A 15765-nucleotide genomic window follows, 5' to 3' on the forward strand; every position below is an offset into this window, starting at 1 on the left:
CGCGCGGATATTCCCCAAAAAAGACGAGGAAAAAACCCAGCGGCGACGATTTTTCCCGATTTAACAAACACGCGCAGGTTAGATCGGCCGTGAAATATCATCTCCGAATTTATTCGCAGCGCGCATACAAGTGCGCCGCTTATCGAGTATAATAGAGCTCGTGTTTGCGCTCGGATTTTTATTAATAACTCCTCAAACACCTACTCGGCCTGTGAATGCTTTTGACATTATTAATACAGTCAATTTGCATTTACGTGTGCGCCGGTGATTAGGCGCAGCTGCGGCGACTGATGTAAAATTGAGACGCTATTGGGCTATCAATGTTATGAGGAAATCGCTCCGCGCTTATCGTGTATTATTGTTTGAATATGCTAAAGCCGCTTTTATACGTTATAAGTCGAGTCGGCCATTATATCCAGAAGGCAAATTCACTTGTATTTGCAGCCCATAAAAAGAAAAAGCTCGTCCAAACATTGCCCCACAACAAAGCCGCATCGCGCGAACGGTCTCATAAATCAGAATCAATTTTTTTTTTTTCCATCGGCCTCGTTACGGATACAGTAGCTCCTATATACTGCTTGTAATAAACTCCACGTCACGCGGGGCAGAAAAAGCGAGACGAACGCTGTTTGATTATCCAATGCAAACACAGGGCTCCTTTTTAAAACGAGTTCGGCAAATAGCCGATTTACGAGCCGTCGCGCACCTGACGTGCGCCGATTCCTCGCTCTCGATCTGACGAGAAGAACGAGGATGCGTGCGATATCTGTTTACCCACGACGTCAGAGAGGCTTGTGGGAAAATTACCGCGACACTGTATACTACCCCTATACTGAATTCGAGTCTATAATGAGAGGATTTCATCAAAGTGCCTGCACGATTCCGGCTAAAAGCGAATATAACCGCTTTAGACAGAGCAGAAGCATCGCTTACCGTATAAAACTTTATCCGACCTTATTAAAATTGAACTTACTTGGGCAATAATTCAATCGCGACGCATTAATTCGCAGCCGCGTGACTCGATCGGGAAGCTATAAGTGTCGCGCATCCGCTTGAATGGCAGAGCTCGCCCATAAGTCAACAATACGCTTATTACGAAACCGCCGCGGCATCAGCAGATAAGTCTCCGCAGAATCAATACGCGCGCGTCAGACTCTGCAGCAGCGCGATTAATCGTATCTATATATACTCGTAATTAATTCGTCAAGAGCCGCCGCCGCCGCCGCCGCCGCTGCCGAGAGTGCAGCAGCTGCACACACACAGACAGAGACACGAGAGCGCGAGCGCGCGAGCGTTGTACGTGCGATATAGCTGGGAGTCGGGCGCGGGAATTTTTCCGCGGCGATTTTCGACAATACAAATTGAGCCGTCGCCGAGCGCCGCGTCCGAGATCCCGCCGGGGAGTCGAGCTGCTCTGACGCTTCTGCGGGGATACGCATAAAAGATGCGGGAGCTGAGGCCCATGAGGCTGGCCGCCCCCGACGGCGGCTGGGGTTGGGCAGTGCTCGCCGCGGCGATCGGCATCAACTTCCTCATCCCCGGGACCATCAAGAGCTTCGGGGTCCTCTACGTCGAGTTCCTCAGGGTGTTCGAGGCCTCGCCGAGCCAGGCCAGCTGGATGCCCGCGCTCTGCTACTTTCTCTACAGTTCCCTCGGTGAGTCCGATCAGATATACATGTACATATATATATATATTTATGGGCCCTGAAGCAACGTAGGCAATAACTCGCGCCATCTCCCGTAACAGGACCGCTGACGAGCATCCTGGCGATCAAGTACTCGTACAGGACGGTCGCCCTGGTGGGCGGCTTGTTCGGCTCGACGGGCCTGATGATCAGCTACTTCGCCGAGTCCGTCACGTACCTCTACTTCAGGTGCGAGCGCGCGACGCGTTCGTTATAAGTATATACCGATCGCCGAACAAAGAGCCTATGTATACATATAGCTGCCTGTCTGTGATCCGCAGCTACGGGATAATGATGGGCATCGGCGCCGGACTGACCTTCCCCGTGACGATCTACATTGTCAGCGAGTACTTTGACCGACTGCGGGGCATGGCCACGGGACTCTGCATATCCGGCAGCGCGATCGGCACCATCGTCCTGCCGCCCTTCATGCAGTACCTCCTCGATCACGTGGGCTACAGGTATTTAACATTCTTCTTGGCAACTTTCACAGCTGCATTCTTGACAATGAGGCGAGCTCGGATAAATCGCGGGGAATGCGCCGCGGACGTGCCGATCGGCCGTGCTACTTTGCGCTACGTTCCGCAGATTCGCCGTCCTGATAATAGGAGCGATCCTGCTGAACACGCTCGTCTGCGCGTGCGTGTTCCACCCGGTGGAGAGGCACAGCAGGCTGGTGCCCGTCGAGGAGGACAGGCCGCGCAAGGAGACGAAGCAGGAGAAGGAACCGCGCGTCGAGAGGATCATAGCCGGCGAGCTGCCCTCGTCCCACCGCAGCAGCATCGTCAGCAGCGTCGGGCCCGTCACCCTCGATCCGCGACGTCTCTCCAGGATCAGCCTGTCCCGCAGACTCGCCGCCAAGCAGCAGCAGCAGCAGCAGCAGCAGCACAAGGTAGACTCTGCTCGATCGGAGATCGCGGAGCAAACCGATCCGGCGGACGATGCAGCCGACCCCCAGCAGAGCCTCTTCGACCTGCGCATCCTGAGGGACCCGCTCTACCTGGTGATCCTCATCTCGAACTCGACCTCGGCCATCAGCAACACCAACTTCATGATCCTCCTGCCGATCTACGCCGTCTCCCAGGGCTACGACAAGGAGACCTCGGCTCTCCTGCTCTCGATCGTCTCGCTGCTCGACCTGATCGGCAGGATCGGCGGCGCCTCGCTCTCCGACATCGACCTCGTGCCCAAGCACTACTACTTCGTCGGCGGCCTCGGACTCAGCGGAGTCGCCTTGGCGCTCCTGCCCATGGCCGAGGGATACGTCTACCTGGCGAGCTTCTGCGCGCTCTTCGGCCTCTCCTCGGGCCTCTACATAGGCACGACCGCCGTCGTGCTGGCCGACATGCTGGGACCGGAGAGGCTCTCCTCCTCCTACGGCATTTCGCTCTTCGTCAACGGCCTCCTTCAGCTGGTCGGACCTCCGCTCTGCAATCTCGCCTACGAGATGATCGGTTCGTTCAAGCCGATCTTCATGACTCTGGGAATGATCCTCGTCTGCGGGACCGCGCTCTGGGCTGTCCTGCCGATCATCAGGCGGAACGCCAAGCAGGAGCTCGAGAAGACCGCTCGAGCTGAGCCTGCAGCAACGGCTTGACCGCTCTTTCGCATTTTTATTTAGATTTTAATTTAATTTTTTACATATGCGCTATCCTAACGCTAATATGTCGACATTGTAAATATACACACACTTTTATTACCTTAAGTAATTTAAACAGAAACATGACTCTTCTTATACACGTTCTCTTTTTCTAATAAAAACGCAGAAAGGCGCATAAAACCTAAAAACCCTTTTGAGCCAACCTGAAAACCTAAATCCTTTTCGAATTTCGCGCGCTTCGCTTCAGCGCACGCGCACTCACTCCTCGCATGCAGCTCGTTACATATATACCTATATGTATGAGTTATATCGCGGCTGCAGCTATGCACGCAGCACGCACACAACGCATATATATTATCTGCTGTATGCCTGTATAGTGTGTATGTATACACACAACGCGATAGGTTAGAAATGTCGAATTGAAACATTGAAATGATAAGTGTATGTTTATTTAAACGTCGATACTCGCGCGTACTCTAGAGCTCTTTGCAATATGAAAAGGAGAAAATTCTCCCGCTGAGCTGTCAAATATTTCGCTGATTCACTGTCAAGAAATTTTCTGCAAACAAGAGCGAGTCGCGACTACTTACTTATAACGCTTTCAAGAATTTCGATCGTGAGTAAACAAATTTTTCATAAATCACGCTTCCTTATAACCTAACCGTCGTTTCGTTTTCTTCCTCTTTTCTTGCGCCCATTCGCCATCAGAGTTTCACTTTTATCCGGAGGGAAATGTAATGAGAATAACGGACAGAGATGGCTGGAGGACGTAGGTGTCCTGGAGGACGGAGCGCAGCGAGTACTCGCATACAAGTGGGCACTGCTAATCATTCCGTCTCCGGGACAAATTACATTAATTCCGGAGTCTGCAATGTCGAGGAGAAGAAACATTTTGGAGAGCACATGTCCATAGGTCGCACACTGGCCCCCAAACATGTTCCCATTCCCACGATCCCTGTGGATGGGCAGCTGCTTTTCGAAGCCATGTCCCTGGCCACATCCCTGGTCGCCGCATCTCTGCAATTACTCAACTTGTACAAAACCGTCTGGTGGCTACCTCAATCTTACAACGAGTACAGCATGGTACGTATCGACGACCTGCTGAACCTAGCTAGTCCATAAGAGTGATCTGACACGACTGCGATTATTTTTAGAACTTCTACTTGATGGACCCTTACCTACTAATATTCATCATAACAATGGTTGCAAGGCAATTTGTTTACGCACTACTCTGTAAATCTATGGATGTTACTACGCCTCCTCGTTGGTTGCCATTTGCTCAAAGAGTAATGAGGATACTGCTTCTAATTGTTATCTTGGGCATTCTTTTCTGGTGCCTGTATTACATGACTGAGAGACACAATTCAATCAAGGTTTTTTACCTTTGTTATCCGTAAGTTTTTTCAATGCTCCCTTGTAAAAGTAATCGACGTCGGTTTCATCATTAACAAAGAATTTTTTACAGTATTATATCTGTATACTTCCTCATGTTTGGAGCAAGCATAGGACCCTTTTTTGATATATCCACTGCGCCTCTTTATGTCAAAGAGGATAGGAAAACGAAATTTTTACTAGGTGAGATATTCAAAACATAAGATATGGAGAAAAAAAATGAGCAATTAATTAATTTCTACAGATAAACCACTGCATAATTGTTCACTCAACGCTACTGCTATTAGGGCAGAGGTAGCAAGTCTAAAGTCGGACTTTAATCGGCGCTTAAAGAGAGCTCTGTTTGCGTCATCTGGAAGTGCATATTTGTGCGGCATTGCACCTGTGATATTTGTTCCTCCACATTTGCACTTTGACATAACATGGGTTGTACAGCATATTGTTCTGATTTGGCTTGGTAGATTAGGCGCTCACTTCACACAGGCGTATCCCGTTAGGTAAGATTGAAAAAATAACGATTCCTACTCCTTTACTTGAATTTCATTAGAACAACTCATCTTCAACGTTTTTTGCTTTAGGTACTGCGACGTTCTGCACAGAGCAGCACTACACTTGGGGAAATGGTCAAAAGTCGACGGTAAGAGTAATCACTTACCGGCACAATCGTGGAACGACGCTGTTTTATGGCCTCATGGTTCTTTAGTAAGGCACAACAAAGAGCTCTATCGTTCCGAGGGTCTCTGTACCGCTGCTGAACCAGGAAACTCGAGTCACTATCGATTTTACGTGCGTCTGATTTGACAAAGCTACTACTACTAATACCTGCTACGCTCCCCATCAATACTACATGACTCTTTTTTTTTCTCATTCAGGCGCTGTTTGGCAATCCCACGATTTTGCAGTGTTCTTTGCTAGGATTAGAACTGACTCTTGTCGCCGTACAAATGATGATACTCGTCCGAACAACAGAGTGGTATAGGGTACTGTCGATGAGTCTGTTGATCGTGACGAATTACTATACGCTCTTCAGGCTGACCAGGGACTATTTGGTGTGTTGGAAAGTTTACCGCGCAGAGCAGATAGTCCAGGAGAAGGCACAAATGGCACTGTCTGGCAATGCTCAATAAGTGCGAGGATGGACGCGTCGCGCGCGATCGTGTGTTAGTGTGTGAAACAACCAAAGAGGTACAACGCTACGAGGAAAATATAAGTTCATTTTTATTTTCACCATTACGTTTTTTTTCCTTTCATAAAACAAATAAAATCAACAATTTTTAACAGTATCACCGCTAATGAGTTAAAATTAATATTGCTAATATACACGATCCGAATACAGAAATTCCAATTCGACGATCTACACACTCTGATCTAAGTTTCCGCAAACAATATAGCATATATATTTATAGTTAATTGAATAAGTTGAGATCTCTAATAGAACATCGTATTGTGCTCGTCAATCGTTTCTCCCCCTGGAAACGTCAATTCCTTCGAAACAAAGGGACACTGAAAAAATAAGGGCGTACGCGGCGATGACTCGCGTCGCCGCATCTATATAGATCCGTTCTCTTATCTGTTCTTCCTTTCCAGTTGTACATGCTAGGGAAAATATATGTATGTATATACGATTGTGCCTTGTATTGTGGCGCAAAAAGTTGTTCTCATAAATTGACATCAAACTCGATACTCGTTCGTTCGCAAGTGCTCTTGCTGCTGTTCCTCTTGTTTGTTGTTCTTACTGTTATTCTCTTTGTTTGTTTGTTTGTTTTTCTATATTGTTGCGATATGCTGCTGCACGGTACAGTTGGCAGTTTTTATATGTCATATAATAATACGATAGTAATTATAGGTAATGCGAAATTCCAGCGGGCGTGTGTGTGTGTGTGTGGACTGGGGATGCCTGATGTGCGTGTCGGAAATGAGAAAGAAATGTCGCCCCTTGAAGTTCCTTGTTTCGGCAAACGAGCCACAGCGCTTGGTTCCTCGAATTTCTTCTTCTTCATCGACTTCCGGCCTCTTTCGTCGTCCTTTCCGTGATCGTCCTTCCCCCTAGACAGCCTGCGTGTCTTTGCGGGCTGTGAACGAGACGATCGATCGGATCCCTTTGACGGAGGTCTAAAAATACACGCGAAAGCGATAAATGTTGGATTAATCCTCGCGAGCGAGACCCGTGACCCGCCAGGGTATCAATCAACTTCTAAATAGATGTATAGGTACCTTCTTTTTCGAGACGTTGAGGAAGTCTTTGTACAGGTCGGAGCGCAGGTAGCGCGAGTACGAGTCGCTCTTCATCAGGTGATACACGTGCGCCTGTGGAAAAGTTCGCCGAGTTAGTAAACGACTGTCGAGTGTCACGCGACTATTGGAAAAGCCCGCCTCTGTTTTACGAGACAATCGAGACATAACGTTCCCGATGTTGTTATATAATGGGAGAACGAACCGCTGCGACGTCGTAGGACCATTGATCGGGCTTCTCGAGATTCTTCTTGGTCGCCTCGTAGGAGCGCGAGTCGACGTTGATGGGACAGCTGGCGTCGGGACTCAGGAATTCGTTCCAGATCTCCGTCACCTGCTCGCGCACTTCCTTCTGAGGTAACGTTTTGAGATGGTGCACCGCTTCCCAGAATCTAGACGGAACACGCGTTGTATAATTATGTATAATTTATTTGTCTTTTCAGCGAGAGCTTACTTGAGGTTTTCCCCGCTGAACTCCTTGTCGAGAAAACGAATGAACTGATCCCTGCCAACGGGATCCGCCAAGAGTTCCTGGAGACTGAAAGCCCATCTCTTCACCCGCCTCGCCGAGACCTCTCTCCTGCGCAGCATTGAACAGAATCGAAGCTTATACAAAATGACGATGAAGCGTAATCAACGGTTAATCGAGAGAAACGGAACTCACGGTAATTTGTCCTGCTCCCACATCTCGAGATTATCCGACACCCAGGGATTCGGATACTCGGGCAGCGTGAAAAACGGGTCGTACTCCGCGTACTGCTCAAAGTAGCCGATCAACCTGCGTAAACGCAGATTCGTATTTTATCTCGATTCGCGCGATTCAATGTCGACATTTGATTGCAGGACTCACGCGTCGGCGACTTTGGAGACCTTGATGATGCGCCTATCCAATCTCTGTTTGAGCAGTTCGATCTCCCGTTTGAGCTCGCCTGCGCTGCGGTGGATCTGCTGGTTGGGTCGGCGATTAGCCGATGGCTGCGTCGCCGCGAACGCCGGTATCGACTTGCCCGCGTTGCGGCATACCTTCTTGATGTCCAGTTCCGTGGTATTGACGCAGCCGGGCTGCGGATAACAACAGCGATTGCACATTACGCAGTCTATACCATTATGCAAGGCTACGGCGGATCACGCGTTTTCCGATAAAAAATTGACGCGCGCGCGAAGCCTAATTATAGATACTAGATCCGCGAGGCTAAAAATTTCCCCTCGAGCTCGTCGGTGTAAAAACAGCGGAGACTGACCATCGGACGGTGAACATCCCAGAAAGCTCGTTCCTGGCTGTCGAGGACCTTGCGCTCGAGTTTGTCCCTCTTCTTGTCGACCTTGTTCTGCGCCTCGGCCTGCATGAAGATGAACTCCCACTTTCTCGAGAAGAGCTTCTGCAGCCGGGCCAGGTAGTCCGACTCGTAGTCCGCAAGCTCGAGCCGCGTCTTGTGCTGCATCGTGCGCTTGCACAGGTAGACCGCTGCGGAACCGACAAACAGAGATATAGACCCACGTAAAGGGTGTCAAGGGTGCATTTTTCAGCTGTTCTGTGTGTGTTTGTGTGTGTGGGGGGGGGGGGCGAGGATTTTCAAAGTCGAATGTATATGCGTGCACGCGTAGGGGAGGCGGAAGCGATTTGACGCGTTTACGGGGAAAAAGAAAAAGCGGTTTAGCTCGCGCGGCTGACTGCAGCCGAGCCGTTTCTACTTGCGCTCCAGAACTTTTCCCGATTTGTCATGCGAGGAGACACGAACCGTAATCGGTATTCTCGGGTTCCCAGCAGTTCGACGGCCAGAAGTACGGCGTCTGGAAGCGATAGAAGGTATTGTCGTTCTTCACGGCGAGACTGTGATCGTCGATCGGGAAGAAGTAGCCGTGCGCCGCCATCAGCTGTGCGACGTGTAGCGCCTCTGCGGAGAAGAAAACGAGAGTCGATCGGCTATGAAAATTGGGTACCTTCGAAGCGGAGATCGACGCGCGTACCTTGATCGTCGACGTCCATGTTCCTCATCATCCACGTGATGAGGTCCGTGCCGGTGAAAATGGACGGGATCTTGGTCATGAAGGTCTTGACCGTCTTGACTGGCACCCCCGACTCCTCGTCCAGCATTCTCTCGATTATCGATTCCATCTGGGCAATAAAGCAGGCGTGCACGCGAGTTGAGTAGACTCGATAATGCATGAATGCGAGAACTCCGGAAAGTCGATCTCCGCGAGCGCGCGAGTTTGAAAAATCTATAAATGTAAACTGCACGTGCGCTCGCGGAAGAGTCGAATAACCCACGCTGAATGCGCGCTTTGTTCGAACTTTCAGGGACTTTCACCCCGGTAAACATCAACAAAGCCAACGCTCGCTCGGCTCCCCCGGTATACGTACCTTCTTGTAGGTGAGATAGTTGGGCGAATCCTGGGCGACCGGCGCCGTGAGGGTCGCCGGGTGGGCCTGTGCGGTGAAGGCAAGCGAGGCCGGCAGCTGCTGCTTCTTCTCAGTCTGATTGTCTCCATTGTTGTTGCAGGTGGCGAGCTTCTGGATGTCCCCGTCATCCTGCTGGCGGTCCCTATCGCTGCTCGAGGCCCCGGCTGCCGCAGGCGCCTGGCTCGACTTCTCGCCGCTCATCGCCGTTACCATGACCGATCTCTACTGAGATCCTCACCTCTCGCTGGCGCGACTCCGTTATTTAGCTCGTCGCCGCCGTAGTTGTCGTCGTCGTCATCGCAGCCAGGCTCTTCGTGCCTTCCCTCATTATCTCGGCGTCGCTCGACAGACAGAGCTAGTCGCGACGAGACGGCTCGCTCGCGCGAGTTGGCTGCACGGCCAGAGGGAGCGAGGGATGATGCGCGCCACTGTGCATGTACTGTGTAGAAAAGCTCGCGGCCCCCTCGGCTCACTGGGTCAAGGCTGCAGCGGCCAACTTTACTCGCCCGAGCCCTCCGTAAACTCGAGCTCGAGCTTTCTTCTGCGCCTCGCGATATTCTCGCCTGTGTGCTCAAGCTGCAGCTCCGATCTAGCTTACGTGCGCTTGTTTATGCGTGTGCACTCGGACAGCTCCGCTACTGCTACACTGGCACTATCCACTACAGCAAAGCGCAGCAGCAGCAGCAGCGAGGTATGAGTTCTCGGGCGACACTACGCGCACTACGGTCTCGGGGGGTGCCTCGCGCGAAATCCACCAAACTCCCTGTGCGGCTGCGCGGCTGATCTTATTCCGTCCTCGCGCGTATATATAACACGTGCAGCCGTGGGGGGTTGCGCTGAGTGGCTCGAGCTCGATCGACTTTGTCGCTGAGGGAGAGAGCGAGAGGATGTGCAGGTGGCCTTTTTTTCACTGCTCCAGCTCTGCTTATACCCACTGCGCTTTCGGCTGCTGCTGCTGCTGCTGGATAAGTTTTTTGAGATTCGGAGGCTGGCTCCTTTTCTTCAAGAGCGTCTTTCGTATGTCGAGAAAAGCTTGGCGCGCTTTTTAAAAAGTTGTTCACGCTCTCGAGGCTGGATCGATACGAGCAGCGCTGTATCATTATGAATTTTAATTGCTTTGATTACGGCCGAGAGCGGTGAAAAACGTATGGCGCGCCGCTCGCGTGCGAGCGTAATTGATGCATGCCCTGCACTTGCATCTCCCCCTTCTGCGCTTAAATTTCCACCTCGCATAACTTCTTTATAAAGTTTCACAGTGTGTGTGTGTGTGTCGAGTTTGAAATTTTCATGACCTGTTGCAGCTCTCAGCCGCGCCAGCTTTCTTTCAGCTCGCATCAAAGGCCCGACGAGGTCAGAACTGCGCAGCCTTTTGTATTATGTAGCGACGCGCGTATATAAGAAAAAATAAATGACGTTTCAAGCGAAACAACGAAACTTTTTTCAATTTGAACACGGCTAAAGAGTAACAATTTTCAATAAAGACTTTTTATAGTCGTGCTTATTTATATTCTCAAAAAATCACAAAAGTCGAAACGGTACACACTTTCTTACACTAATAAACTATATATTCAAAGTACTCGTGCTTTCTTAAATTAGTTTGCTTCTTATAGACTTCGTTTGATTGATAACTGAAAAATAAACAAGGTGAAATCGCCAATTCGAACAACACAGTGAGATTATAGGGAAGATCTGTACTGACCAGTGGGCTTGGACGATGGACTGAAGACTTTCCGCAACTCGCGCACCGGCTTTATTGGCGATTTCGATTTAGCCGCTACGCCAACCGATCTTCTTTTGGAAATCGCCGACTGTCCTTTGGGGGAATTCCTGTGAAGAGTAGACTTTCGGTTGGTGATGAAATAGTAGGCCCTCGTCGTATTTCGAAGTCTGCTCGAGTTGATCAGCTTGGTAGAGTTATTGGCACCTGCCGACGCATTAGACTCGATTTCGCTAGCCGAATGACTTCTCGAGCGCTGGGAATAGTTAGTTTCCGAGGACTCGGGCGGGTACTCGGAGCACGACGACGCTCTCAACGAGCGGCTGCCGTTTTTGCTCGCAGGCGAAGCGATCGACCTTCGGACCGGCGTGATGACCAACTTCGGCACGGAGATAATCTTGTAGCTTGGGCTTCTCGAATGAAACCGAGTTTTCATCAACTTTGGTGCGATCCTGGTGCTGCTGCTGCAGACTCTTGACGAGGAACTCGACAACTTCGGTATGAATGACTTTTTCGCGCAACTGGATGTTCTCGACGTTTGATTGTTCCGGGATTCTTCGGCGCTTCTGCTCTTGTTCTCGAAAAACTCCTTCATTCTCGCTACCCGTCTGGCGGGCTTCCATTCGACCGGCGAATTAACCCCTTTCTTGCTCTTAGCCTTGGCTGCTTTCTCTCTCGCCGCAGGTTCTTCGCTGGCAAAGCTGAGCTTTCTTTTACTGTCCTTGCAGTGTTCACTATTTTTCGAAATATTTCTTTTGAAAACACTGAAATCTTCACTGATGTCCTGATCCAAATTCGGAGTCGATTGAGCCTCGCTTCTTATATTGTTAAAATCGTCCACTATCTGAGCCAGCAAGAAACCAGTGCGCTCGTCCAATCCACCGTCAGACGTTGAAGTTTCCTTTATCTCGCTCGCCGAATCGGTCGTTAAAAAGTTTCCGTAATTAGCGCTAGAAGGCGAGAGCTTGGATCTGAAATGGTTTGAAGTTTATGTGACACGTGGCAAAATAAGATTGTTGAACGTGTCAAAGATTCGAATTCTGACTCACTTCATCGGAGAGTACTTTGGAGAATATTTGAAGCTAGCACCGAGAGTAGGCGATTTCAATCTGAAAATCATACTCGTGTCATACTCGTTGCAGAATGTATTCGAATAAAGATAGTAAAACGAATGGAAGATTATTAATTTTGACTTACTTTCTGGGAGAGTATCTCGGAGAATAGCTTGGGCAGTCAAAAAATGCCTCATCATCAGATCCTATTGCACAGATGTTCATATTCAGGATATCTTCGTATTGCGTACGATCTCCCTTATCCTCCGACAGGCTTTCCTCGTCTACAGTGGTCAGATCTTTTATTTGTTCAACGTTTTTAACGTCCAAAGCGTCGTTCATAGTCAGATTTCCTGCTAAAACTGTCGACTGCAAGGAGTTCCACAACTCCTCTTCACCGAACGTCCTGTGGTTCATGTCACTGCCGGTGATAACGATGCTGTTCAGTCGATTTCTTTGCGGATCCGCCATCTTCGCAGCTCTTTATAACGATAATTGTCCTTAACTAAGACTCTTTCTACCTACCACGAAGCCGTGTACAAAACACAAGCTGGAACGCACGGTGAGCTCTAACCGACTCTCGAAGGTCGCCGTGTGTTTATATACATATAGTACACGAACAGTAAACAATGTCTTTTAAATATCCCTAAAATTCTAAAACCACTAGATCTCAAGACCGCGCGTTATTTGATTTTTAAATACAATTTGAGAAAACTGTAAAAACGAATGTTTTTGTAGAAATGTATTTTATTGCAATTTAATTACAAAGTAGAGCTTTGACGAAATTGTACACTTTACTTGTAAAATAATTAGCTATCAGTTGATTTTTCTTTACTTTTCCTCTTCATTTCAATTTCGTTCAAATTCAATAACCCGTAGAAAAAGTCAAGTCCAGTGTATTCGCAGAAGCTCTTCGATTTAATCCCATCCAAACTCCTCGGCGGTCGCCTGCCACCTGAGGGTGGACAGGCAGTAGCTGCCGTCGGCGAATTGCCTGAGATAGCCGAGCTTGACGGCTTTGGTGGCCTGTTCGATAATCTCGTGCTTAAGCAGCTCGACGTTGCGCTGTACTGGCAGCCGTTGCTGGAAGTGAGTCAAGAGCAGCGAGAGTGGCACACGCTGTCGCCTCTTCTCCAATTCCTTCACGGCATCGCGCACCAGCTTCGCTGTCAGGCTGCAGTGGCCTGATGACGCTCTTGACGTTCTGTTGCTTCTGACTGACATCGTCGATGACGATGATGACTATAAAGCTTTTGGAGCTTTTTGTGGTTTCCCATTGATTTGGTTGTTAACTGGGAAAAATTTTACGAAAACGGGCTAACCAAATTTCAACGGAAGTTTTAGGAGCTTACGAGAATTATAGAAGACAGCTTCATTTCATTTGACAATTTTTGCTTGTATTTATTTCCTTACTTACTCTTTATTGACAAATCAGACTTGATCTGGAACAGACATAATTGAGGAAAACAGTGAGAATAAACATATACGAGGCTTGACACATGAAGAAACAAGCGACAAGCGCTTTTCTCTCCCTCTCTATCTTTCTCATCATTTGGGAATAGTGTGAGGTGAATATGCATGTATGTTTATATTTTTTTGCCTTTCCTTTATTTTTTCCACCCCCTTTCTCTAAATACTTATCAATTTAAATGTATAATGTACGTATAAAAAAGGCGATGTAGCGTGCTTGCGAAAGTTATTGTAAACCCACCAATTATTTACTTGTTTTAGCTTTTGTTTTTCAAAGTTTTGTCAATTCGCAGTACTTGCTGACCTCATATAAGTAGCAATAGAATATGGGTCTGTACACATCTCTTATGATTCTTTTCAAGATTCTTAATAGATTCACGTTTAGCACTCTCATCAAACATGCTGAACAATTTTTTATTCTGTTTAAACAACACGTTGGGGCTCTCCCTCATATAATAACGCATCTTTTAAGTATGTATATTAAACGAAGTTAGGTACGCTTGTATATTTTTTTGTTAGAATTTCGCTGAAAAGGCGTTTGACTAATCGTTACCGAGTAATGTAGCGTCTGCTTCACAGTGAGACAGCGCGAAAAATTTGATAAGATTGTTAATCCAAAATCGAATTTTCTAGTCGCAAATGCATACACCACCACGTACAGTCAAGTTGCTCGTTTAATTGAAGAGAACTTGAGAACATAAATAAAAGTTGATTTAAAAATTAAAAACAACTGCTCTCTCGCATAAGACAACATGAATAAATTAACATAAAATTGTGTGCATACGTAAATATGTAAATAAATCAATAGATAAACACGGGTACACTGATTCTATCTTTCAAACGCTCTTTCCGCTCTGTTCCAACTCTTGTACTTCGTCATCATATCTTTCAACATTTTTTTTTCTTAATCGAGCAATATAACGTTTTAAAATCTCTATACAGATATACTTTCATCTAATTGCTTACGAACCCTGAGAAATCCCATCCAAGTGACAATAATTGTGGTAATAACGCAACAGGACTATTAAATAGTTGCAACAAAAAAAAAAAGAAGAAAACAATATAATCGGATTGAAAATCCCTGGATGATAAATAGTAGTATTTTATACATTAGAGCTTGAATAACACGTTCATCTTTCAACGGAATAATAAAAACACAAACAGCTTCGCGTGTGTATAAATGCCTCCCTCATTGCTAACTATTACTACGCGAGTTTCTGTGACAACTCAATAACATTAAACCAAATATAAGCACCCATTTCACACACATTTACATATTATCACGAAATAAACTAGTTATTTACAATTGGAGAATGTACAATTTAATGAGCAAGCGTAACAAAATCGTGTACGCTAGTCACATAAGCTCAGTGTTTTATAAATAAAAAAAAAACAAAGATAAGCATGATCGAGAATATAGAAAACAGAGATAATATACAGAACGACAAAGACGAGAAAAATCTGATTGTTTTGAAGCTAAGTTCATGGTCGCACTTCCTTTTTCCGTGATTCCTTACCGTATTAGATACATCCATTGAAAATCGTACAAAGTTATCGAAAAAAGAAAAAATGGAAAAAGTTGACCGCGCATTCACAGTATTCTAGAAAATTTTCGTAATATATTCTTATAAGCTTGCTATCAAACACGCGACTTGAGAAACTCTCGATTGATGCATATTAGGACGCGAGCGATTTTTATAGTAAGCCGTCGCTCAAGGGTCGCGGAACACTGGAATATTCATCACGTCCTATACTATGATTCGCCTACAGACGCATGGTCGCAATATTTATTGTTTAGTTTACAAACTATAGAAAAGGAATATTTACGACTCAGGTCGAGCTGGATCACATTATCTGCAGCAGGTGTAGCGCCGATTCAGGCATTTCCATATGTATATTATAGTAATTTTTATATTGGGTTATCAAGTATTTAAATTTTACTGTCTTACAGCTCAACCGAAAGTATTTCGACAAATGAACATTTTAAGAAGAATGGTGACTATATTAAAAAGTAGTAAAGGTAGTAAAGGTTTGAGAAATATCATGAAAAACAGAGTAAGGTGCATTGATAAAAGTATGACAACATTAAGAGTTATCTAAAATACAAAGCTTTCATGACGAAAAAGTAGAAATTCTCGAAAACCCACTATAAGCATCACTTTAACGTATAATATTTATATATATATATATATATATATATATATATATATATATAT

General features: G+C 46.8%; 4 protein-coding genes across 5 annotated transcripts; 2 read left to right on the plus strand and 2 right to left on the minus strand.

Moving 5' to 3' along the window:
* The first annotated feature begins 1215 nt into the window (after positions 1–1215).
* On the plus strand, positions 1216–3473 carry LOC100678964 (monocarboxylate transporter 13). Its single transcript, XM_003426348.5, has 4 exons — positions 1216–1655; positions 1748–1874; positions 1967–2146; positions 2274–3473. Exons 1-4 carry the CDS (start codon positions 1445–1447, stop codon positions 3280–3282), a joined length of 1527 nt encoding a protein of 508 aa, XP_003426396.1. The 5' UTR covers positions 1216–1444; the 3' UTR covers positions 3283–3473.
* A 118-nt stretch (positions 3474–3591) lies between these two features.
* On the plus strand, positions 3592–5960 carry LOC100121793 (transmembrane protein 39A). The gene is made up of 7 exons (XM_001605352.6): positions 3592–3901; positions 3994–4368; positions 4440–4678; positions 4751–4860; positions 4922–5174; positions 5256–5463; positions 5550–5960. Exons 2-7 carry the CDS (start codon positions 4042–4044, stop codon positions 5802–5804), a joined length of 1392 nt encoding a protein of 463 aa, XP_001605402.1. The 5' UTR covers positions 3592–3901; positions 3994–4041; the 3' UTR covers positions 5805–5960.
* Positions 5878–12695, minus strand: LOC100121810 (regulator of G-protein signaling 7). 2 transcript variants are annotated; one of them, XM_008208142.4, is made up of 11 exons: positions 11010–11894; positions 9272–10938; positions 8878–9025; positions 8649–8804; positions 8151–8374; positions 7760–7971; positions 7574–7687; positions 7364–7489; positions 7115–7301; positions 6892–6984; positions 5878–6789 (listed from the first exon to the last, which is right to left on the minus strand). In XM_008208142.4, exons 2-11 carry the CDS (start codon positions 9521–9523, stop codon positions 6724–6726), a joined length of 1578 nt encoding a protein of 525 aa, XP_008206364.1. In that variant the 5' UTR covers positions 9524–10938; positions 11010–11894; the 3' UTR covers positions 5878–6723. The 2 variants fall into 2 exon arrangements, with proteins under 2 accessions (XP_008206364.1, XP_016839369.1); XM_016983880.3 differs by lacking the exons at positions 5878–6789; positions 6892–6984; positions 7115–7301; ... (4 more) ...; positions 8649–8804; positions 8878–9025 and adding exons at positions 12077–12136; positions 12225–12695 and having other exon boundaries at positions 10786–10938; positions 11010–11998.
* Positions 12696–12808: 113 nt separating this feature from the next.
* Positions 12809–15729, minus strand: LOC107980885. The gene is made up of 2 exons (XM_016983884.3): positions 13497–15729; positions 12809–13371 (listed from the first exon to the last, which is right to left on the minus strand). Exon 2 carries the CDS (start codon positions 13301–13303, stop codon positions 12998–13000), a length of 306 nt encoding a protein of 101 aa, XP_016839373.1. The 5' UTR covers positions 13304–13371; positions 13497–15729; the 3' UTR covers positions 12809–12997.
* Positions 15730–15765: the final 36 nt, after the last annotated feature.

Source organism: Nasonia vitripennis, chromosome 3 (assembly GCF_009193385.2).
Source record: "Nasonia vitripennis strain AsymCx chromosome 3, Nvit_psr_1.1, whole genome shotgun sequence".
Classification (NCBI taxonomy): Eukaryota; Metazoa; Arthropoda; class Insecta; order Hymenoptera; family Pteromalidae; genus Nasonia; species Nasonia vitripennis.